This window comes from Labrus mixtus, chromosome 8, assembly GCF_963584025.1.
Source record: "Labrus mixtus chromosome 8, fLabMix1.1, whole genome shotgun sequence".
In the NCBI taxonomy this organism is placed as follows: Eukaryota; Metazoa; Chordata; class Actinopteri; order Labriformes; family Labridae; genus Labrus; species Labrus mixtus.
The window spans coordinates 18,846,074-18,869,793 of record NC_083619.1 but is presented as its reverse complement, the minus strand read 5'-3'; the positions used below and the strand labels follow the sequence as shown (position 1 = coordinate 18,869,793).

The 23,720-nt window shown below is 39.9% G+C and overlaps 2 protein-coding genes across 5 annotated transcripts in view; both read right to left on the bottom strand.

Moving 5' to 3' along the window:
- Window positions 1-6,854, bottom strand: part of obscnb (obscurin, cytoskeletal calmodulin and titin-interacting RhoGEF b) — a 53,937-nt gene extending 47,083 nt beyond the window's left edge. For 3 of the 4 annotated variants that reach the window (XM_061044902.1, XM_061044903.1, XM_061044904.1), the window contains exons 1-6: window positions 6,673-6,853; window positions 4,466-5,555; window positions 1,360-1,629; window positions 960-1,220; window positions 361-666; window positions 5-271 (exon numbers count right to left, since the gene is read on the bottom strand). In XM_061044902.1, the coding sequence (XP_060900885.1) occupies window positions 5-271; window positions 361-666; window positions 960-1,220; window positions 1,360-1,629; window positions 4,466-5,546 (2,185 nt within the window). In that variant the 5' untranslated portion in view covers window positions 5,547-5,555; window positions 6,673-6,853. Of the gene's footprint in view, window positions 1-4; window positions 272-360; window positions 667-959; window positions 1,221-1,359; window positions 1,630-4,465; window positions 5,556-6,672 lie in introns of all 4 variants that reach the window. The other variant, XM_061044901.1, reaches the window with a different exon arrangement.
- Window positions 6,855-11,123: 4,269 nt separating this feature from the next.
- Window positions 11,124-23,552, bottom strand: atg9b (autophagy related 9B). The gene is made up of 13 exons (XM_061044899.1): window positions 22,853-23,552; window positions 22,667-22,710; window positions 22,081-22,145; window positions 21,283-21,453; window positions 19,340-19,481; window positions 18,057-18,805; window positions 17,498-17,651; window positions 17,083-17,262; window positions 16,715-16,960; window positions 16,298-16,536; window positions 16,084-16,177; window positions 15,745-15,829; window positions 11,124-14,410 (listed from the first exon to the last, which is right to left on the bottom strand). Exons 1-13 carry the CDS (start codon window positions 22,959-22,961, stop codon window positions 14,256-14,258), a joined length of 2,433 nt encoding a protein of 810 aa, XP_060900882.1. The 5' UTR covers window positions 22,962-23,552; the 3' UTR covers window positions 11,124-14,255.
- Window positions 23,553-23,720: the final 168 nt, after the last annotated feature.

Below are 23,720 nucleotides of genomic sequence, written 5' to 3'. Positions count from 1 at the left end.
ATACCTTTCACAGACAGGATGCAACTGCTTTGCGAGCCTCCACCCACAAACTTGACTTCAGCTCCATTCATTTCCACGGTCACGACACGGATGAGCAGAGTGTGTGTGTTTTTGGATCTGGTGATGAGGTAGTCGCCTCCGCTGCGCAGGAGACGGCCGTTTAGAGACCAGAATCCAGAACAAACAGCGGACAGCTCCACGGAGATGGAGAACTCCTCTCCATTGATTGCAGTGCTGTTCATCAAGCCTTTCCTGATTTCAGCACTGGGTTCTGGAGGCGATGAGGAAAACCAGACATGAGGAAAAAGACCACTTGGGTGTTACAGCAACATCACATGAGTGCAAAGAAAAAAGTCTTACCCAAGTAGAAGCTTCCAGGCACCTCCAGGTAAGCACTCTGGCCAAAGTCATTCATAGCGGAGATACGGAATTGGTAGCTTGCTTCTTCTGTGAACTTGCTGATGGTGATCTCCGTTGAAACAAGGCTTTCTCCAGCACTGCATCTCTGCCATGTCTGAGTGCCAACCTTCCTCCTCTCCACAATGTAGCCCTTGATGGGTACAGGGCGGTCACTGTCAGGAGGAGACCACTGAAGCGTGATGGATGAGTCAGTCTTGTTCTGCACCACGGCATCGACTGGGGGATCGGGAGGATGCTTTCTTGCAGCTTGAGCAATCAGAGTGATAATCATGTGATGAGTATTGATTGATTGTAGTGAACAAAAAGACAGTTGAGTTTTTCTATCTGTTTTTTACTTAAATGATAGTTGGTGATCATTCTTTTCAGTTGTGAACATATAATGAATACCATCATTCTGTGAAACTCTGAGGTAAAAGCAACTCTGAGGTAAAAGCAACTCACATATAAGTGATCAGATCGGGTACGAAATAATAAGACACTTTTTCTTCTTTAGACATAATGACAATCAACAGATTTCAATTTGTATATTTTATCCTCACCAGTGACAGAGAATCGAGTGGAAGTCTTGCAGTCTCCAGCCACAAAGGCCACTTCTCCTGAGTCATCTGCCTGGCAATCTCTAATGGTTAGTGTGTACTGTCTGAGCACACAGGCAATGGAAATTCGTGAATCTTCCTTGAGCTTTTCGCCGTTGCGGGTCCAGTAGGCGTCCTTGCAGGGATGCTCAAGCTCCACACAGAAGATGACGGTATCACTGACGGGAACCACTGTCCTTCGGGGAAGCTTCTTCGTGATGTTGCCTGGGATAATAAGAGGACATTTACTTTCAATAAAAAATATGAATAAATACTCTTAAATATGGTATTGTAATAATAGCAAAGCAATAATTGCACATATAAATAAACAGGCAAGAAAGAAAGTAACACATTTAAGTCATACCCAGGACAGTTAGCTCAGCCACAGTGCGACTGCCCTCCTTCATCTCGCAGATATAAACACCGTCATCATTTGTGGTGACGTTGTGTATGGTGAGACGACGCAGAGTGCCTTCCTGCGCCATGTTATATTTGATACTCTGCTCCAGCCGCGTTTCCTCCATGAACCAGTTGGCCAGGGTGGAACTAACAGGTACCTCACACAGCAGTGTAGCTGAAGCTTTCTCTTGTACCTCCACATCCTGCAGCTTCCTTCTGAAAGGAACCTTCGGCTCTGACACAATGGAAAAAAAAAAGCCAGTTACTTGGGTTCAAATCTTGGTGAAGATTTTCCATACAGTAGTCGTTCTATCAACTACAAATAACAGCATATAACTGATCCTTTTCCGAAATATCAACATCAATATCTGAGTTTTTAGCTTAGATTTTAAAATCCAGTCAAAGATATAACTTATAATATTAGACATTTGATCTCATCTTTATGTGTGGTGCATTTAAAGTAACATTAATAGAAGAGCTGAATGCTTGTCTATTCAGCAATGTTTTCAACAGTCCCAGGCTCTTAACCCTCTAGGCTTTACATAAAGTGTATGCATAAACTTATGATTCAATATTAACAATATGCCAAGTGAAATACATGTTTTTCATTGTCAGCTGTCAAATCTCAGGTTTTTTGTTTCCTTTTTTTAAGATTTAGGTTTTGGGCTTTTATCCTGTATTTGATAGGGAAGTGGATAGAGTGGGAAATCAAGGAAAAGTTTAGAATGACATGCAGGAAAGGAGATGAAGGTTGGACTTGAACCCTGGACGTCTGCTTGGAGGACTATAACCTCTACATTAAGGGCAGGACCTAACTGCTCAGCACCCTCGGAAGTCTTGTTTTTGATGCCATTGTATTATAAATAAGCAATCAATAAAAGTAAATGCTTTAGGAAATGCCTGTAGGTAAACATAATAATATTCTAGAGTTAATGAGCTATGATGTGCAAAATACAATAATATTGTATCCAGTGTTGCTGAAAATGTTCATATATACATGTGTTAATGTAAGATTAAGTTCATAATTTCAACACCAATCATGGGAGATTCTTTGCATTGGACATTATTGGAGATGGAAGACTGAATCTAGTAATTTTTCTAACTTTCCTCTGCACAAATGACTGTTACAGTTTCAAACTACGTACATCTCCATACATCTCCATACCTTGGATCTGAGCCAACAGTGTTAAACATAGGAATGACGTGCATGCTCTACGGCAAAGTCACAGTCTATAAAATCTACATGTGCTGAAACGTAAGGAATTCCACTTTGAGTTATGAGTACGCCCACTAGGTTCAATAAATCACTCATAGTCAAATTCACTTTTAAAACAACAGCAATATGTCCTGTTATGTATCTACCAAATGACCAGAGGTCTGTCTACAGCTTGGCAGTTGAATATATTTACCAAAATACTTAATTTACTTGACATAGTTTGGTTGAACAAAGTAAATGAAGCTTCTAATTTAGACCTAAGCTTTGATAAGTTGTCTTCAAGGGAATGTGCCTTACTTCCCTTACACTGCAATTCATTTATTCAAGTACAGTGCAATAATCCATATTACATTTAAGGTAAACAAAGAAGAATGTTTTATTTGGACAAAAAATGCTCTACAGCTTTTTTCCCTCTGTTCATTGTTGATGAAGAAATATATAATTGTAGTAGTGCTAGTTTATTCAGTCAGTATTCACCAATTATCCCCATAAACAAAGACATATATGTTTTTCTTTCTGTTTGATTTAAATTAGGTATAAGGGACAAATGAGTGCCAGTGATGGTGTGCTTTCGTGACTGTTATCATTAACATGCAGCTTATAATATATGTATTTTTATTCTGTTTATTTCATCCATGTACCTGGTATAAACAAAAAAAAAAGTACATCAGTGTCTCAGTACTCATTATAGGAGTGAAGGGAGATTAACAGCCAAACTAAACCTTCAACACTTCAATTTCTTCCCAAGGGAAGTCACACAAGCCAAAGTGCCTATGTAGTCCAGTAAGTGAGGGACCATCTTAGCAACTGTGAACTTCTCATCACCAGCAGAAAATAGATGCAACACAACACCCTCCTGCAGATGGTGAGCCCAAATCAACCGTGTTGTGAATAGCCGCACACATTTTAAGAGGTTTAAATGGGGCTCTGTTTAGTGGTTTGGACAACACTTACAAAAGTGCAGTAGCCAACAATGAAAGTATGCTACTAGCGTCTACCTATGCTATGTCCCATATGCCACCACTTTTATTGCTGTTGAACATATAAATAAGTCACACTGCGGCACTGACATGTTCCTCTGGATGAACATAGGCACTGTAGTTATTTTGAAAAGATTAGACATACAAAATATCTATAACTTACTGGTGTTGTAAATGTTAAGTTCATCACAAAGTGTGTATTAATTATACACTCAAAAAGGGACACAATGACAAATTGTGTCCCTTTTTGAGAAGTGTTTGCTAAAGAAAACATCAGTGCCCAGATGTGTGTCCACATATTAATATGACTGCATAGTAGATAAAGTTTTAAAGACGTTTTCTTTTCTTCTCTCTTTATAGTTTTAAAAATGTATGTTTTGGGGCGCTGGTGGTGCAGTGGTTAGTGTGCGCGCCCCATGTATGGAGTCTTTGGTCCTCCAAGCGGGCGGCCCAGAATCGAATCCCACCTGTGGCTCCTTTCCCGCATGTTCTTCCCCATTCTCTCTCTCCCTGATTTCTGACTATATCCACTGTCCTATATCTCCATTAAAGGCACAAAAAGCCCAAAAATAAATCTTGAAAAAAAAAAAAAAAAAAAAAAAAAATCAGAGAGAATTGGTTTGGGGGAAGTGGCTAAGTGTGGAAGATATATAGAATATGTTGGGAAGTTTTAGACAGGGACAAGGGATTTCACAATATTAAATAGTTATTTAAACTGGTGTAGACTGACCCCTGCTATGATTTTGTATTTGGTGCATGTACTGAAGGTATATAACATGTGTTTAATGTTGACTTCTGGAGAGTTCTCTTTAATGTGTAACTTAGATGTATCACTTTAATACATGTAGCATTCTTGCAGAAAATGACCGCCTTACCTTTGACTGTTACCAACACAGCACTGTAGGTCTGCCCAGCCATATTGGTGGCATTGCAGGTGTAGAGACCATTATCAGTCTGCTTGCAGTACAGGATCTTGAGGATGAAGTTCTCAGCTTGGTCCTCATAAATGACATGCCTGCGGCCCTCACTGATGTTTGATCCATCCTTTCTCCAGATAATGTGGGGTTTAGGGTGACCTGTCACAAAGCAGCTAAGTTTGGCATGCTTGCCCTCAGTCACTGTGCAGGTACGAGTAAACACACCTTTGGGCAGCTTTGCCAGTGCGGATGCCCTCAGCTCATGTTCCATACTCAAACCATCTCTGATGCTTGTTGTGGAGGATGAAGAAACTGTGGAGCTGCTTTCCTCTGTGCGATAGATTGAGATGTCCTTCTTCATCTCCTCTTTGCGCTTTTGTAGGTGAGAAAGAAGGGAGGTGTTTTTGTCTGCGGCCAGGTGGCGGGAATCCTGAGCATCCACAGCAAGAGCTGCTGAAACATGTGCACGACCAACAGTGTTCTGGGCCCTGCAGGTGTAGGTGCCGCCGTCTAGGTTACGTACACTTTGGATCCTTAGGGTGCTGCTGTCGTTGTCAGAAACAATCTTGATACGGTTACTCTCCCCTATGTAGCGCCCATCTTTCTCCCAATCAAAGTTGACTTCAGGGTGAGCTGAAACCCGGCAGAGGAAAACAACATCATCTCCCAAGACTACACGTGCAGAGGTCGGCTTAACTAGGAAACCAGGAGCCCTCTGGGCCATCTCTGTTGGCAGAGCCACTTTAAGGGTTACGGCGGCATAAGCTTCCCCAACATTGTTTTTGGCCCGGCACATGTACTGGCCACTGTCCTCCAGTGTTAAGTCATAGATGGTTAGGCGGTACACATTTCCATCCTCCACAGTCTTAAAGCGTCCCCCAGATGTCAGCTTCAGCTTCTCCTTTTCCCAGGTGATCAGCGGGGTCGGGCTGCCCACGATGGTGCAGCTCAGCGTGGCGTCCTTGCCTACACACACCGAGAACGACGCCTTTGGACGGGTGAGAAACCTGGGGACTCCTCCAAATAAGTTTGGATCCATTGTTTGTACCTGAAATCAACAAAACGTTTAATTCAGTACCAGGGAGGGGTCTTCAAAGAAATTATAATGCAACATTAAGATGTTGTGTCACACTATGTCAGAGTCTTCCTATTCTTTTTTATAACTATCAGTCGGCCTATAACATATATTGTAAGTTTAAATATGCTTGAAATGGACGTTTGGTTTTAAACAAATTACATTTCTGCTGAGCAGTGGAAAAATAAGGCAAAATATATTATGTTCAAACAAATGTCAGGTATTTTACATGTTGATTATACATTAAATCACAAAGAAAATTGATTATAACCACTGTAAGAGGTTACAGTTTGTTAAATGTACTCTATAAATATGCTCAGCTATGAAAATAGACATAAACCCTGAGTTGAGATGAGCATATTTATGGCTTGCAGTTACAGTAAGTGTCAGTAGACATACCCCTGTCCCTGCCCCGCAGACACCAATCAATACAACTCCTTAACTTTCACCCACAAAGCCTTTTAAACGGGAAGGCAGATTAATAAACAACAACAAATGTTTTCACATGTAACAAGGTCAAATAGCAGCAGATATGTGCCTTTCAAAGAGTGACATTTACCAGCTTTGTCACCTTTGTCGCTCGAACTGCCTGTCCCAAAAATAACCTCAGCTGTCAGACCCCGTCTCTGTCCATTGCCATTTGTAGAAGCGAACGGGTCATCAGCTGTTTGATAAAGCTCCCACTTCAGAAACTCCTGCAGTTACTCAAGTGTTTCTCAGTTTCTCTCAGTGTTCATTGTACACACGGTTACTTATATGTCTTTAAATATGTTGGAATTTATTTCTATTTCATTGTTTTTAAAAGAGAGGAAAAAAAAGTCAAACACAAGCTTATTAAAATATAATAATATTAACAGACTACTAGTTTAACCAAAGGTAAGATAATGATATAGCTTGCTTAGCTAACCTTAATTGAACACATCGATTGTAATTGTTAAGGTTACAGGTGTTACACTTTGTACATAGTTTCCAATGTAGCCTATATTTGAATGAATAACAAAGTAACTGTTTCTTCTCTTTTTTTCCGATAAAGTTATTAATGCAATACTTAGGCTACTTTAAGTTATGAACAATAACATGGCTCATTCACCTTGAGTCGTCAGCCACTCAGGTAACAGTTAAAGCAGGCGATGAATCATGTGGTCCTCAAGCTTTCCGGATGATAGTCGACTCCGATTTTAATGTGTAGAAATCACACAAAAATGTCCCGTTTGTGCTAAAATATCCTTGAAATGGTTGTAAATCCAGGGTGTTGGAACACCCCCCCAGTCTCCTGCGGTGGGCGGTGGACTAGACTTTTTTCTTCTCCACTACCTCATGATGCCAAATAACTGACGTGCCTACTTTGGCACAGCCTCCTTTCTAAAATAGACCTGTCATTGAACTACTGTGTGGAGATAGGAGATAGCCTGCTTGGCCTGTTGGAGAGGAAGGAAAGTTAAGTAGACTGGCCTGGCCTCTGCCGGGCTGCACACTGCTGCAGTCACCATACAATAACTAAGTCGTAAACAACTCATAACTAAATTTCACTAGCCTATACCAAATTGCTTCCACCTTCTCAGTGGAGGCTTAGAGAAGCAGCATTCTCACGTGGTCAGGTCATAAATAAGTCGAATTAAATGGAAATGCTAAATCCCGCATTTTTACACCAATTAAGCACCGTTTCCTAATTCAAGCCTTGTTTTCGCCTGCTTCCAATTTAAAAGTGAGGTCATTCGTTTAAATTCCCCTTGAAAAAATATTCCACCAGACTCCAAAATTATTATGGACTTTTGACATTTCAATTATTCTGTTCTTGTTATATGTCAAAGTACAATTTTCCCCCTGATTTTTACATTCTATTCATTAAAATGCTTTGGTTCAAGGCCACTTACAATAGCAGCATTGAAGCACTTTAGCTACACCTAGAGCCATTAATATAGTTTTAATTGTAAATAAGACATCAATTAGTGCAAGCACATGTTTGTGAAATTGATGTAGGCCTGAGGTAGCATGTATTTAAACTTGGCCTAAAAGTAGTAAAATTTATGTTGAACTGTGCAATCTCACCTTACAAGGTTACAAAATGAAGAAAAAAGAAAAGGTGCCCATATCAATTTAGACTCCTCAACCTATATGATCTGAGCTTGAGGACAGACCAAATTAATGTTAGGTTATCTTGTGTATGGAATTCCTGACAGCAGCTTGAGACTCCATGAAGCACTTTAAAATTCCTGTCCCTATCGCGATTCCACTCTGGTGAGGTTTTAGGGGGCCACAGTTACTCAGTCAGGTACAGACCAGAGTATGGAATAAAGATAAAGAGTATATGGCGTATGGAATGGAGAGTGTATGGGGAGGTGACAGGTGACTTCCTTAACACTGCTGAGCCGCCCTTGAGCAAGGCACCCTATCTGCCTGGACGCTGTTTCAAGTGCAGCCCCCTCACTCTGACATCTCTCCATTAGTGCACGTCCATAGGATCCTGTTTGTGCATTCCTGATTTAAGTGTGTTCAATCACAGAGTTTTTGGCACATTTTCATGACAAAGGCTTTACTGTTTCCTTATTCTTGTAATGATTAAGCCACATTGCAGGATTACACTAGAATAAGAATCTGCTTTGTTTAGTTGAGGCATACTTACCGTGATAGAGAGATTTAATTGATCTTAATCTTCTTACCAGACAATGGGTTTGTGTAAAACAGACATTTTTCACAAAACATCAGTGTTAAACTTGAATGCCCTTTTCTTTGGTTTTACTTGAACCTTAGTAGCATTTAAATCTGTTACATTTTGATAATTGATCTATTGTAGTACTGGTTGCAAGTCTGTGTCATAATGTCATCTGTTGATTTGCACTTAAAGCTTTGGCAATATTGTGAATTACAGGTTATTCAGAGAGCTGAATCTTGACTCTGGCACATTGTATTTCACCTCCTCCATGGTGGCAGCTGCTTCTACCAGCTAGTCAGTCCCATAATAAAGCTATGACTTCATTGTTACACAAAGGATTTTCAAACAGTAATGTGTTAAATTTATCTCCCATTACATCTTGGCAAAATGAAAACATAAAAAAAGAAAAACCCTTGGGTAGCAGGAGGTTTGTTTGTCACTTTCTATCATTTGTTTTCTTCAATTTGGAATGATCTTCTTTCTTTTATTGAATGCTTATGATGACTTAAAACAAAGGAATGAGGGATGGAAAGTCTTACCCCTGTATTTCCTATTCTTTGGCTTCCATGGCACTTCCTTTCAGAGTGGGCTTTCCCCTCAGTGCCAATGACTGACAGCAGCAGGCAGCCCGGACCTGATTTAAACTCCCGGAAACTCTATCAGAGGGTACTCTGCTGTTGCTGCTTGCCCCTGTTTCATCCTGTTCTGTCTTCTGTGTTTGGTGTCCACACTCCTAAAAACACACTGAAAACAAGAAAAAATACCCCAAAAACTTTTTTTCGGACATCTATCTAAACTTTTTTATATACGGTATTTGTATATGGTTTAAGGAACATGGAAGAATACCTCACCTCCTTTTGTCTCCCATATTCTGTTTGGCTTTCCCCATATACATTTCTTGATGCCAAACTTTTTAACAGCTTTCGTTACCTCCTGGAAAACAATACAGCAGAGGGCAGTAGAAGGACATAGCACCTTGCTATGTTTTTAGCAAGCACAGGAGTTGAACAAAATCCAGAGCAGAACATTTGGTGCCAGTGTATACTCTCAAATATCTAACTAACACGGCCTTCCAACTGACCTCTGAGCCATCTTGAGAATAAGGTCATGGTTATATCATGTTCACAGCCAAAAGACACGAGTGTTACCTCAAAGCAACATTTACACATAGCAGATGACAAGTGAGACAAGGACAGATAGGCCAGAAGGAAAAGGAGATGATGTTTACGTCCTAATGCTCTAAGTGGATTGAACAATGATAACTATAAACTAGATGAGGAAAAAAAAAACATGGGACATAATAGTATCACACTAAACATAAAGATGTGAGGTTTAGTTTACATTTTAATCTATTATTATCTATTATATTATTATCCAATCTATTGGCCAAAGCCGACTGCACCTGCTGAGGCGACTGAGGTCCTTTGGAGTGTGCAGGACTCTGTTAAGGACATTCTGTGACACTGTGGTGGCGTCTGCACTTTTCTATGCAGTGGTCTGCTGGGGAGGAGGGAGCACAGAGAGAGACAGGAAGAGACTGAACAGACTGGTCAGGAGGGCCAGTTCTGTCTTGGACTGTCCTCTGGACTCTGTAGAGGAGGTGGGTGAGAGGAGGATGTTAACGAAGCTGACATCCATCATGGACAACCCCTCTCACCCCCTGCATGACACTGTGTGGGGGGGGGGGGGGGGGGGGGGGGGCCTGAGCAGCTCCTTCAGCAGCAGACTCAGACACCCACCCTGCAAGACAGAGCGCTACCGCAGGTCGTTCATCCCATCTGCAGTCAGACTGTTCAACAGTACTACCACCTGACTCTAATAATGTTCGTCAAAATCAGTAATTCTAAGAACTGTCCTCTGTCTTTCCACAAGTGAAAGTGTTTATATTATTTGCCTAGTATTATTTTATCTCTATTGTAATTTCTTGCTTTATTTAATTAATGTAAATATGTTTTTTTTGTTTTTTTTTCTATTTTTACTAATTATACTACTGTTTTTGATCGATCAATAAAGTTTATCTTTCTCTTATCTTTATTATAGAGGATAGGTGGTGTCATCCAGGGCAGAATAAATGTTCCCAAAGAAAATTATGAATGGAAAAAATAACCCTAACTATTCCAACAAAGACAATGAAACTAAACAAAAGTAGGCACTTGTAAATGATGTTATTATCAGGGAAACCAACCATTAAGTCTAGAATATAAAGCAGAAAGTAGTTAGCATTTGGTGTCTCTACTAGTACCGAAGACAAGAAAACAGATTTATTTTTGTAGAAAATGTAGTAAGTGTTTATTGGTGTTTGCACATTAGAGGTGGATCCATAGTGTGAGTGGAAACAGCTGATAATCTGAGCCGCCAAAAGAACAAGAAGTGGAAGAGAAAAAGCAAACAGACCTAGAGATAGAAGAGCTAACATGTCTGATCAGATCTGCATACAGCCTGTGTGCAACACTAGATAAAGCTGAAGATTTGTGCCAATGAGCTCATTTACAAAAAGAAACATCTGTATTAATGTATAGTATATACAACTTTAATGTTATTTCTAATCAGTGTTATTTCTAATATCGACACTAGGGGGTCACCAAAGTCAAATATGTTTGTATTTTAGAAGGTTAAATGAAAGGAGATGAACGAAGCATTCATACATGACAGACCCTGAATGTCTGGAGAAAACATTTATCAAGATTGTTCAGACCAAATGTTGGGCTGACAGAGTAATCAAACACTACCAAATCCATGTAATGATATAAAACAAATTTACCTTAACAAATTAGAAAACAACTTTATCAATATCTTAGTGTCAAGCGTGTCTGACACTCAGAGAAAACTATGGACATTGTGATCTGCCAGGCTGACACCGGAAAGCTAACAACATTATGAAACAGAGAGAAAATTAAAATAGATTGTTTATTTCAAATAAACTTCACTTAATCAAGCACACATGAAATGATTAAATACACTCAAAATAAGATTTATTTGCGTCTCTACTCACTCACAGAAAACAACACATGTATTGTAAAGCTGTGCCGAAAACAAGTTCTTTTGGCATTTTTTTCATTGTTCAGCTAGTGTTTCTTAATTTACACAACTAAAAAAACAGACAGACTAAAACAAAAAAGTACAACATTTCAGGATGAAAACTTAGCACCTTTTTCCAGTCACTGTGATCCTCAGACTGGTGTTTAGTGGATAAGAAACCATAGTATGATGCAAAGGTTGTCCATGAGGAGCCACTGCCAAATCCAACTCATGCTTGTTTAGGATATTGAGGAAAGTGCAAATGTAGACACCATGATAAGAAGAAGTGTGCTGACACAAGATCTGTTTTCAAGCCAAATCCACGGCTTCACTATATATACTCGATGCTACACGATGACTTACAAAGTAGAAAAAAGAAAACACTGTACATGTATGTGCTGTGCTGTAAAAGATATTCCAATGGCTTCTAAAAAGAGCAAACACTAATCCTTAAAACTAAGGCACTGATTGAAATAAAATGACAAATGGGACAGTGAGGTGTTAAGTGTGGGGACAGAACACTAACAACAAGGGACACAAAGCGGAGCTCCAGTGTCTCTACAACATAAACTCACTGCACAAACAGACCACAACACCCATGTTAGCATGTTTCAACAGTGTGACAGAGTGAACATGAACTGATCAGAGGTACAAAAAAAAAAAAGACCTTATGTGATTAGCCACAGTGTTTCCAGGTGGTCGGCTGTACTTCATGATGATACAATACGTGCTGATACTTTTCTTATATACAATGAGAAGAGGTCATTCAGGATGGAGACTGACTCAGTGTCCCTTTTCTGACGGTTGCATGTACTGTACATATGCACACTTTTAAAAAATGTTTTGTGTTTTTTTTCATCAGTGCAAAATGTTCTGAGTTTATGTCTGCATAACAACGCAGGTGTCTTAACGCATTCCTTCGAGAGAAAAAAAAAAAACACAGTAACAAAAGAAAGTCTGAAAACACACCAAGGTCAAAGACAAGTGTACCCTGTGGAAGAGGATTAGATCTGTTACTGGGATTTTTAACGATTGCAATAAAAATGGGATGAATGTTTTCTTTTTTCTTTTTTTGCACACAGGTTCCACAAGCAGGTTGAGTTTAGTATTCTGTTTTTAACACATTCAACATCATGCTGGCCATGTTATCTGTGCATTATGAAAAACATTTTTATCAGGACTTTCTTCATCAAGTCTTCTTAAACTACTTTGAGTGGGGCATTGTGGGGACGCATGCCATGACTTTCATAAAAAGAATATAAGCTTTTGTGAAGGTAAAAAAAATGTGTCTTTTTTTTTAATCAAATAAATAATACTTATATGTCAATAAAATATCTTCGGGGGGAGACGAGTAATAAATTAACTTAAAGCTACTTATGCTAACTGTGAACAGGCTGAGTTACTTTTGTACTAATCCTTCAAACCTAAAGCTTCAGAAGCAACAGCACACACTCAAATAAGCCCTTGTGATTAAGTTAAATCTTTTATGTGAACATTTTTGGATTAAAAACTGACACACACACACACGCACGCACACACACACGCACACACACAAATTGTACGCGAACAACAAAGATTTGTAAAAGCAAAAACACCCTGGTTTGTTCAGAAAACAGAAAACCTACCCATGCACTTTTGGACATCAATGTTTGATTCAAGAGTTCAGCTGGGCAAGAAATGAAACCGAGTCCATTTACACCGGTCATTAAAAATCTGAATGCAGGTAAAAGATGCACCTGTACACTTAAAAGAAACCTTTATGTTCTGTATACATATTTACATAAGAGTCAATATATTGGAGAGGTAATGATGGGAGTATTAGGTTTTCTTCTCCACTGTAGAGGTAATACAGAAAACGAGGATATAAATATGTGTTTTTATTATTGTTATATGGGTGTTAAGGCATAAAGCTGACTTTGTATCCAGCTTAATTAAAAGACATCTTACATCTGCATTCGATTTTTACGCCATGTGCATTTGGGCCCCGTCATTTGAGTTTTTCAGGAGTAGTAATGTCTTGATACCTCAGCTGTGAATATATTAATACTGAGTAAAATCTGTATTTAGGACTACTAAACACAGGCAGCAGCATCCAAACATGCGGATGTCTGGTTTCAAAAACAAGTTTTGTTGAACCCAATAGGGCTTTAGCCAGGTACACATGGTGTTTTAGAAGTACTTCTACTTTACAGTCAGCGCTTTAGTATATCAATACTTGGTATCTTTCTAAAGGATTAGATCTGATAGTAAAAATGTGAACTTTTTAAATTATTAGTCATAAAAAAAGTGTATTTCCAAAGCACCAGGGTAAAACAGCTTCACTTTAAATATTGAATTCTTTTTTTTTTTCAGGTGATCAAAATTGTTCAGGCAGCTAAATTACATTTGCAGTCTGTGCAGCACAGATCAAGACACCACACTGCGCAATATTCAATAAGACTCACACTGTCAAACGTAAGTGATGCACAAACACATGAATTGTGCAAACACGCAGATGAGCCTTTTGCATTCTACAACAAAAGTTGGCCACACACGCCATCACACAGTGATCCTATGCACGCATTCTACAGTCTCTCTGTATCCTTACACGCAGTTTGTCTGTACAAGTTTGTGACAAAATCAGGATGAAGTGGACGGAAGACTTATGGTTTCCCTGATGCCACAGTCTGCCTGGTGTGACAGGAGGAGGCATGGACGTGCAGTGACAGTGGTTATTCAATGAGCCCCTTCCCACAACAAACGCTGAATGGAGTTTTTAAAGGTCCATGCTAAGTTGTCCATGAAGATCATCTAAGGCCACAATGTTCGTTGAGTAAAATGTAAACACACACAAAAAAAAAAAAAACAGAGAAAGAAGAAGTTGTCATGGCCATGTATCCCTTGTAGGATAAAAGGCCGTTTGTTGTTAGATTCAACAAAAGAGTATGTCACAGGATACAGAACCAAAAAGCATAGATCAGAGACATGTCCTTTTATATATACACCTTATGACATAAGGCACTTCAACAACTACTCCCAGTGCCCTGCTTTGGAGTAGATCCACTGTTTATCTCCTGATCATCTCCATTCTCCTCCTCCTCTTCCTCTTTCCAGCCGCCAAGGTGGACAGGGGTGGGCATGCAAATACTGGAATCAAGGCCGCTATGTGCCTGGAAACCTGATAAGAGTGAGGATGCAAAGTCAGTCTTTCTAGGTCAGAATCAATGCAAACAGAACAACAGATTTAAAGATGACTGTGATTATTTGTAACACTTTTAAATGCTAATATTTTCAAATGTCATACATATGGCAAATTTACAAACCAGTCCATGCTTGTGTGAAATAAAACATATCATTAATCATCTTATACATCACTATGTGAAAAAAAGGAACACAGCTGAAGGATTCAGTCAACGGTTTTTGTACAAATACAATGCATATACTCTAAATTTTGTAAGCGTTACATTTTTAAAATGTGCTTGTCATCTTTGTCACAGGAATACATTTTTCTGAGGTTTGAAAATAAACCATGATGGAGTAGAAATGTGTAATTCATGGTAATACCCTTTGTACTTGCAGTCAGTGTGACAAGTTGTCAGAACAAATTTATGTTTCTCTTCTGCACAATTAGAATCGAAGTTTTAGTAATACTTATGCAGACATCATTGCTTTAAAGATTTTTTTCAATTGTTTCTAAAGTCCTGTTCAATTTGTAGTGAGTGATCTGATGGAGTGTGCTTAATTAAAGTGGGTAGCCTCCTGATTACAACTTAATTCCTTCCACCAAACAAGAACATATGATGTGTGTTAACGTCAGTAGTTTTTCAACCTTGGTACCCATCAGCAATCATCGCCAATCATCGTCTAGACAACATATGCCTCTAGGAACGGATGAGCCAGCAGTTACCCTTCAATGACTTCCGGGCAAGACTTCCTTTTCCATGAAACATTTTACAATTTGCAACCTAAACAGTTTAATTTCTTTAATATCCCAGAATAACGCCTGTTCATCTGTTGAGCCTCAGTTCAACAGCAGACAACAAGTTACATATTGGCTTCACTCTGGCTCACTTCAGCAGTATGAGCCCAAAATAGCAACTGACATAACTTGTTATTTACTCGCAATTCACAAGAATTACATCTGTTTATAGAGACGTAAGAATCATCGTTACAATACCACTGCAGTATAATAAAACGCGGATAAATGTTCCGCCTGTTTTTTGCCTTCCACCCACTTTTTCCCCTGCACACACCAAAGCTTGCTGATACGTAATTAGTCAATACAGCTTGAAAAACAAATGTACTGCAAACAGAAACAAGACAACTTTAGAAACTGAAAAATCCAGACCCCTGTATACAGATTCTACATTTCTATGCAGCATCTGTAAATACAGATATGTCGTTTTTTTACCGTTCTGGTTTAAAAACTTCTATCAAATGTCACACGGGAAGCTGAATCTTTATGACTATTAGGATGCTGCGCAGTACTATTAAATCAATACATTCATTTACCTGTACTTGTATGCAGATCTCTCATCGGCACTGGGTTCTGCCACTGACCTGAAGGTCTTTGTGGATGGGAGCTCTGTTGATGGAGCTGTAGAGACAAGGGGTTGTTAGCGAAAGATAACAGAACTTTTGGTTGACTACAGGGTTAAACCAATCAAAATCTTTTCAGTAGTAACACAGATATCCTGGAAAGAGGATGTCTTCAGTGGGTGCATGTCTAATATTCAAAAGATACATACAAGGGAATAACTCTTAAAACTCCACGCACTAATAAAAGAAAACAAGGACAGCAACATGAACGTCAAATGAATAAGTGGTGACAGCGAATGTTTCCAACATTACCTCATGCATATAGATGGCATGGAGACTCATCTCTGCTGAGGCAAACTCTGAGTGCAGTGCATTGCTCTGAATGCGGATGTCACTACGTGTCATACTGCAAAAGAAAAGTGTTAACCAAAGTTGATAACAATCCTTTGCATGTATTCAATGTCCTGTATTCTAATAGATACTTTATCTACATAATTAGGTACAAAACGTCATGAGTGATAAGTACCTGTCAATGATGGTACGATCGCTGCGGTACATGGTGCTCTCAGGGTGCACCGATGTGGGCAGCTGCCCGTGCGAGCGGCCACGGCTGGTGTGTGCAAGCTGGGACGTGGACAACGAGGCCAGAACACTGGCAGCAGCAGAAGCAGCGGTGCTTGGTGGGATGAAGCGATGGTCTCGCCCTTGCAGACCCGAGGCAGTGAGAATGGGGTGAGCCAAGACACTGGCCAACAAATTATCAGGCTGGAAAAACAAACATATGTATAAAAAGCCACTAAGTAAAAAAGAACAGGAAGGAAACTATGACACTAGAATTCTTTTTAGGAGAAAATAAAAAAGAAGTGATTTGTTGATTTACAGAAAGTAAGTCTGTTCAGTCCATCACATTGTTGTCTTTAACATGCTTCTTAGTGTTTCTTACCCCAGGCCCTGACTCGTTGGACTGCAGCGAGGTGCAGAGAGGTGCCTCAGAGAGCAGCAGCTGGGTGGAGGGGCCGCCCTGTGCATCATGCTGCACCTTTTCCTTAAGATGACTGATAAACACTGAACTCTCCTGAGGTGGCTGCCAGCGTGGGTTCTTAATGGTGAAATGCATGAGAGACAACTCCGTCTTGCCATTTTCAGCCTGTTGGTACACAGAAGCCTCCGTCTGCCCCTCTGACATCCACTGCAAAAAAACAAACATTTAAAGATAAAAAATAAATTTAAGCTCAACATCACAAAGCTAAATCAAACAAACCTCTAAATATCTCCAGTTTGTTAAAGCTGATAAATAAAAAATATTCATACTGTTGGGTTTCCGTGTCGCCTGATGTCCATCTGAGCAAAGGAACAGATGTCTCCGACTCCAACCACCTCCACAGTGAAGTTCCTGAAGAAGTCAATGATCTCTAGAGATTTGTTCCTCAGCACAAATATGAGAATAAAGGGGGTGACGATAGGACTGAGCAACTCCTCCAAGATGAAAACCTAATTTGGTAAAAAAAAAAAAAAAACAATATCAATTTGTAAACATATTAATCTCCTACAGAATACACAGCCCAATGGAGATGAGTTTGTGATTCAGTTTTCAAATATGCAGTTAATCCAGGGACAGTCTAGTCATTGACCTACATTAAAATGTAATCACACCGTAAACTCATCCCTAACTTCACTCTGACTGTGACAAATGAGCTCCTGTCCACAAAGTTTCTCCATTCCTCACCGCTTTGTACTGGAACAGCTGTGCCACCTCTTCACGGGTCTCACTTTTGTTAGCGGTTCCCCGCCAGTGGTCTGGCATGTAGTGAATGTGTGCCAGCATGCACTGCAGCAGCTGCTCTGGACACCACACCATATGCTCATCTGGGATGAAGGATCTGGCATTGAGCAGGTACAAAATATGTTAATTTTTCAACAGTACAACTACCGGAAACATCATAATTTTGCACAGTCCATTTTTTTGATAGAAAGTTGATGATTGATTAGGGGAGAAGAACACTTTTGCTCATTCACAAGTGAACGATTTGTGATTAACTACCAAGCACATGTTGAAAAAGCTTAAATAAAAGTGAAATGAACAAATTACTCAAATTGAATGTGCAGAAAAACAATCACAGTTCATTATCAATTGTATAAACAGTTATATTTTCTGTTAATCATTACATAAAATCAGGATCGAATTAAATCGAATTAAACATCACACACAAGTTCCTGCCTTTTTACACTGACTGATAACAATCTTTGAATGGATCCATGTAAAGCCTGGCCCAAAACAAACTCACCTGGTGATAGTGATGACCACCCCCAGCACCGTGATACCAGTCAGGATGTGCTGCACTGTCAGAACATCCTCATCATAGACTGTCAGAGCAATGAGCACAGCCAACACTGATCCTGAGAAGAATGCAATGTTCTTAGCGAGCACAGTCAGCAGCGGTGATGTAAAGGAGTTCATGTATTTAGATGTGGGTTTGTAGCCGCGGCCCAGTCGTCCATGCAGCTCATGGTCCAGCTCGTTGAAGTGTCGCAGGTATAAACGACCATACAGGGACCAGCGTCGCGCACCCAGGCTCCCGGGTTCTCTGCGTATGATTTCTGTATAGCTGAAGAAAGCATAGAGCACCTGCCATACGAGGATGAAGGGGCACAGCAGCAGGTTGGCCAAACCCATCAGCAGGATGATTCTACTGAGCTGCTGTGCCAGCTCGAGGCGGTTTCCATTCCGCTTGTACTTTGGATGCAGGTTCCACTTGTTCTGAAAGAGAGAGCCAGGGCCCCAGAAGAGGATCAGCTCAAAGTTGTACTTGAGGCCCTGGGTGAGGAACACCACATTGCCCAGCAGGGGGAGCTGAAGCTGCACAGGCAGCAGTGATTTGTTTATCATGGCCACCATGTAATTCTTGAATCGAAGGATGCGATGATAGATGTCGAGTTCAGTCAGCTCTTTCTTGTGTATGCACATTTGCTGCTCTCGTTGCAGGCTGATGAGCCGGTCCTGAACTTCCTGCCATGTGAAATTGCATAATTCATCCTGGGAAAAGAAGGCAAGGAAAATAATCTGATGTGTACTACAAAGATAAATGACTCATCATTTTAGGAGCATGTATATACATTGCAAAAGGAAACGCATCAGTCATTTATAACATAATAATAATCTATAATTATAATTATTAATCCCGCGAGGGGAAATTCAATTTTACACTCTGTCTAATGAACATGAACACACACATAGGCCAAAATGCACACACATGCACAAACAGGATCCTATGGACATGCATTAAGGAGAGGTCTCAGAGTGAGGGGGCTGCCCACAGCGAGCGCTCCAGAGCAGTTTGGGGTTCGGTGTCTTGCTCAAGGGCACCTCGGCAGTGCTCAGGAAGTGGACTGGCACCTCTCCAGCTACCAGACGAACTTCCGGACTTGGTCCGTGCCGGGACTTGAACTCCGATTCCCAACCCAAGTCCCTACAGACTGAGCTGCTGCCGCCCCAATAACCAGAATGATTCAGAGATTTAGAGGACCTTTTGCTGTATGCTATGACAAAGCTTTCAGGTTTTACACTCACCATTCTGATCTTCAGTGCTTTGATGTAGAACTGCCTAATCTCCCAGTAGCTCAAAACGTTGCAAATGACTTTAACAAGTCGATAGATCCAGAAGATGGCTGCCATGATAAGAAGGAAAATAATCCAGCTGTCCTCTAGAATCCTGCATAAAAACAAGGGATCATTTCACACATGGCTAACGATAGCATCTGTTAAAGTAAGAGCTTTGTGTTATTCACAGATGGGCAACTGCATAAATGTCGGTCAAAGCCATATTCAAAAGTACAAGGACATTTACAGCGACAGCCACAATGTTATGTTATCTCGGGGGGGATATAGAGATAGCAAACAAAAAAGCCTTTAAAACCTGACAAAATCGTTAAGGAATAATCTTAAGGGAAATCTAGGACTCACATTACATCACCTTTTATATGCTTGTGAATTGCCTCTCAGTTCAGTAGTTCACTATTAAGATTATAAACGCATTGGGAAAACCAGCTTGTTGCTTTCAGCATATGTTGCAATGTATTAAACTGACACCTCTTTACAGGTTTCATGTGAGCCGAGGCAGCTTTCTAAAGTTAAGGAATCATCTGGGTACAACGTGTCAAAATACTGTACATATTGTCATTCCTACAAAGCCACATTAGCCAGTATTAGCGCTATTGTTGATGCTCTCAGATTAAGTTGTCATTTCTATATCATTTTATAAAAGGTCACTTTAGATGTAATAAACAAAAAAACAAGCATGTCTTAAGACAAACATGTGGCTTACAAAAATGAAATTAGAGTGGGGGTATGAGGAAGGCAGCAGGCTCCAAACTGTGGAACAAGCTGTTCCCCAATTAGAATTCCAGGCATTTATACGTCATTGACTTTGATATCAATGACTATGGAGCCACCGTTAAAAAAATCAGGAACAAATTAATGACAGCGCTTTTAGACTAGCTGTGGAAAACAAGCTCAGCTACATCTTGGAAAAAATATGACAACATGTAGGTGGGGGGGGGGGGGGGGGGATGTACCCTGCAGCCACCTAGAGAGGTGTCATGTGGTTGTCAGCTTGCTGGTGCAGCCGAGTTGTCAGAATCTCGGCTGGGCAGTTTTACCTCAGAGAAGCTATCAATTACACTGCGCTGTTCCCTAAAGCTGGTCTAAACGCGGTCCACAAATACCTTTTCTCAAAGTAACCATCAGTTAGACGAATGTTGCAACTCAAAGCTTCCAATCTCCAGTAAAAATAAACAACAAAACTAAGTAAGAAATGTACTTCCTAGGACATCGCTTGTCCTACATATGACATTTCATTTCTGGAAGCACACATTTAATCAGAGCCATCTCCTTGTTACCAAGACTGATTTAAAAAAACAAATCCAACTTTTACTGTTAGTTCATGATCTACTACTACAACCACAGGAATTAAGACTTGTTTGTGATATAAAGCAAAGTGATAATGAAGAATATGAAATACATAGCAGGGTGTCATTCTACTGTTTATAAAGCATGTCATTTTTTGGGGACAATGTTGAGAAATTGTATGAGAGAATGTATGGCTCAAAATTTCTGCTTAAAATGTTGTCAGTTACCTTTATAAAGACAGAGTTTTCATTTTTGTCAGATAAATAAATAAAAAAACAGCTAAAAGCTATGATCGATCTGTTCGATATTACTTCCAAATGAATGTAACTCTGGTTGCACTTTGAAGCCTCATAGGATGTAGTCCAATCAGAAATTAGTTTTGAAAATCTGATTGCAAATGTATGAAGCAAGAGACATTTAATCCCTCTGAAGGCCTGGCTCTTACAGGGCTCTAATAATATCAAAGACCATGTCTGCCGGAGAACAAAGACTTTAATCTGACTGGCTGGAATGAGGGAACAGGCACATCCGTTAATGTAGTGGTCCCCCATGACAAATGACACTATCACGGACTGATGCTCTGTATTATGAGTTGTGTTGATTACCTCTGAGTACACTGCTGGCTCGGTAGGATGGCGTCTGGAAGTGTGACCTTGTTCCTATCCAAGGGGTTGTGGCCTGGCCCTGTGTGGTTGACCGCTCGATTTGCAAACAGGACATCGTACTCCACGCAGTTGACAAGGAAGGTTGTGAATGTGACAACGAACAAAAACTGACTGTGGGGTGAGAGGAAAAAAGAAAAAGATAAAGCATCACACTATGTGACAGGTAAAAGACAAAGAGAATCAAAAAAATTATAAAATAGCAAAACACAGTTTGATACTTCTTTACAGTTTATTGGGGAAAGTGATTCCTACTTTATTTCTAACTATCAAGCCAAAGAAAGTGACCTCGTTAACCTGAATAAAGTCGTGGTTAAGATAGATCAATTGCAGTTCCTTCATCAAATATGTCGCAAGGCTGATTGCTATATTGATCTGTACATTATTTGAAACATAAAACAACATGTGACATTATTAGGGCTAAACAATTTTGTTTCATTTGGAGAATTGCTGTAAAACTCAATAAGTAACGATGACAGTAATACAGTGTATAAAGCATTAGAAAACTGTGTTTAGTGGTGAAGATTCTCTGAGATTCAGATTCAGCTGAAATCTTCTGGCTGAACATGTTCATGATGAAGCCTGAGGCCCTCTAAACTGTCATAACAACATGAAAAGTTAACAGTGACATAAGGAAGCCTTTCAGAAAACAAGCATCCTGTTGGAACAGAACATTCAACCTCATCATTCAAAAATATCTCATGATGAGTTCTAGTATTCTGTATACTGTTGAATACTTACACAAGTTCAAAGAACTCAGTCAGCATCATACAAGCAAAGCCATTCTTCTGATGAAAATGATAGATGTGGACATGCTTGTTAAGGAGACTGACATAAAATATTAAGCAAGACTTTGACAGCACAACAACAGATGTAACAAATGGTCAAAATTTACATTTGGGGGCGCTGGTGGGGCAGTGGCGCAGTGGTTAGTGCGCGCGCCCCATGTATGGAGGCTATAGTCTTCCAAGAGAGCGGTCCGGGTTCAAATCCAGCCTGTGGCTCCTTTCTCGCATGTCATTCCCCACTCTCTCTCCCTGCTTTCTGACTCTATCCACTGTCCTATCTCTCAATTAAAAAGGCACAAAAGCCCAAAAAATAATCTTTAAAAAAAAAAAAAGACATTTGTAAAAAAATTGCTTCACTCATCCACCACTGTTTCTTTAAAAATATGTATCAGTCAAGAAGTAAACATGTGAAATACAACATATTCTAAATATAACTGAGATTAAACGTCGTTATGGCAACATGCCTGGGACATAATGCAATAACAGTTCACTGTTGGAGACCTGTTATCAAACCACACATATTTAAAAAAAAAGGATATCCTTGTGAAGAAGTTATCCAGGTTCTTGATATGATGCCATGAGTCTGCAATATTTACAAAAGCATTAGTGAGTTTTCTGTCACCATGGCGAATCATTTTACAGGCACTTCATTAAAAAATATCAATGTTCAGTGAGTCTATTTGTATTAAAGAACATTTATATTTAAGTTGTAGTTACATGTTTACCTTTCAGGCCTTCAGGCACATGCACCAGTAAATCCTCCTCCCCTGGTGGCGAGTCCTCCTCAAAGTCCTCAATTCTCTGATACTCCTGGTAAGCTTCAAAGTTCGCCATTATGCTTCACATTCTTGACGTTTCTCCTAACTGACGAGCTACGTGCACTGAACACTTTGAGAAACGAATGAACTCTGACAACCTCGGTAATTTCTGCTGCTAGCTAACTACACCGCAGTTCAACCAAGGGTAATGTTAGCATCGGCTACCATTAGCTTGCTAACTTGCTAGTCTGACGGACTCGTGTAACCCTACACTACCATGGTAACATGTTATTACTGTTAAGACTTAAATCACCGTGTTGACCGTATATTAACAGATAAATTATAGTCCTCTTTGTGTAAGATTACTGTAAAGTCAACTGTCTGGTGGTTGTTTAGCCTGTGAATGATTCAGCCTCTCGTGTAGTCTGGGTGACACGGTTTGTTTTGTTCCCGACTTGCTCCGTCCATCTGCTGGTCTTGATCTTCTTTCTTCACTCTGCTTAAGAGTCCAGTCTAGAAATAAATACAAAACAAATACCCACAGGTGTGTTTCAATCACGACACAGTGGTCTTTAGTGTCCACAGGTATCCAGAGGTCCGTTAGTCGGTTTCCATAAATACACCATCCTGCGAGGGGTCCACTGTTTTTGTCTTCCACAAATAAATGTCAACAAACGTTATTGACGTCATTTCCGCTTTGCGCAAACGTCACTTCCGAGTTTGGTTTGTAGTTTTTTTATGGTTTCTCACGAAAAGTTCTTTTTTTTTACCCGGTCGTTGCCAGGCAGTGTTTCTTTTTTTCCTCCACTCTGTTACCGATTATGAGTTAAACCAA

Coding starts and splice junctions, on each gene's coding strand:
- atg9b (XM_061044899.1), bottom strand. CDS start 22,961: ATGGCGAACTTTGAAGCTTACCAGGAGTATCAGAGAATTGAGGACTTT. Junction 22,146..22,666: donor TGGATAACTTCTTCACAAGG/ATATCCTTTTTT, acceptor AAGCATGTCCAC/ATCTATCATTTTCATCAGAA. Junction 15,830..16,083: donor ATGCCATCTATATGCATGAG/GTAATGTTGGAA, acceptor TTGTCTCTACAG/CTCCATCAACAGAGCTCCCA.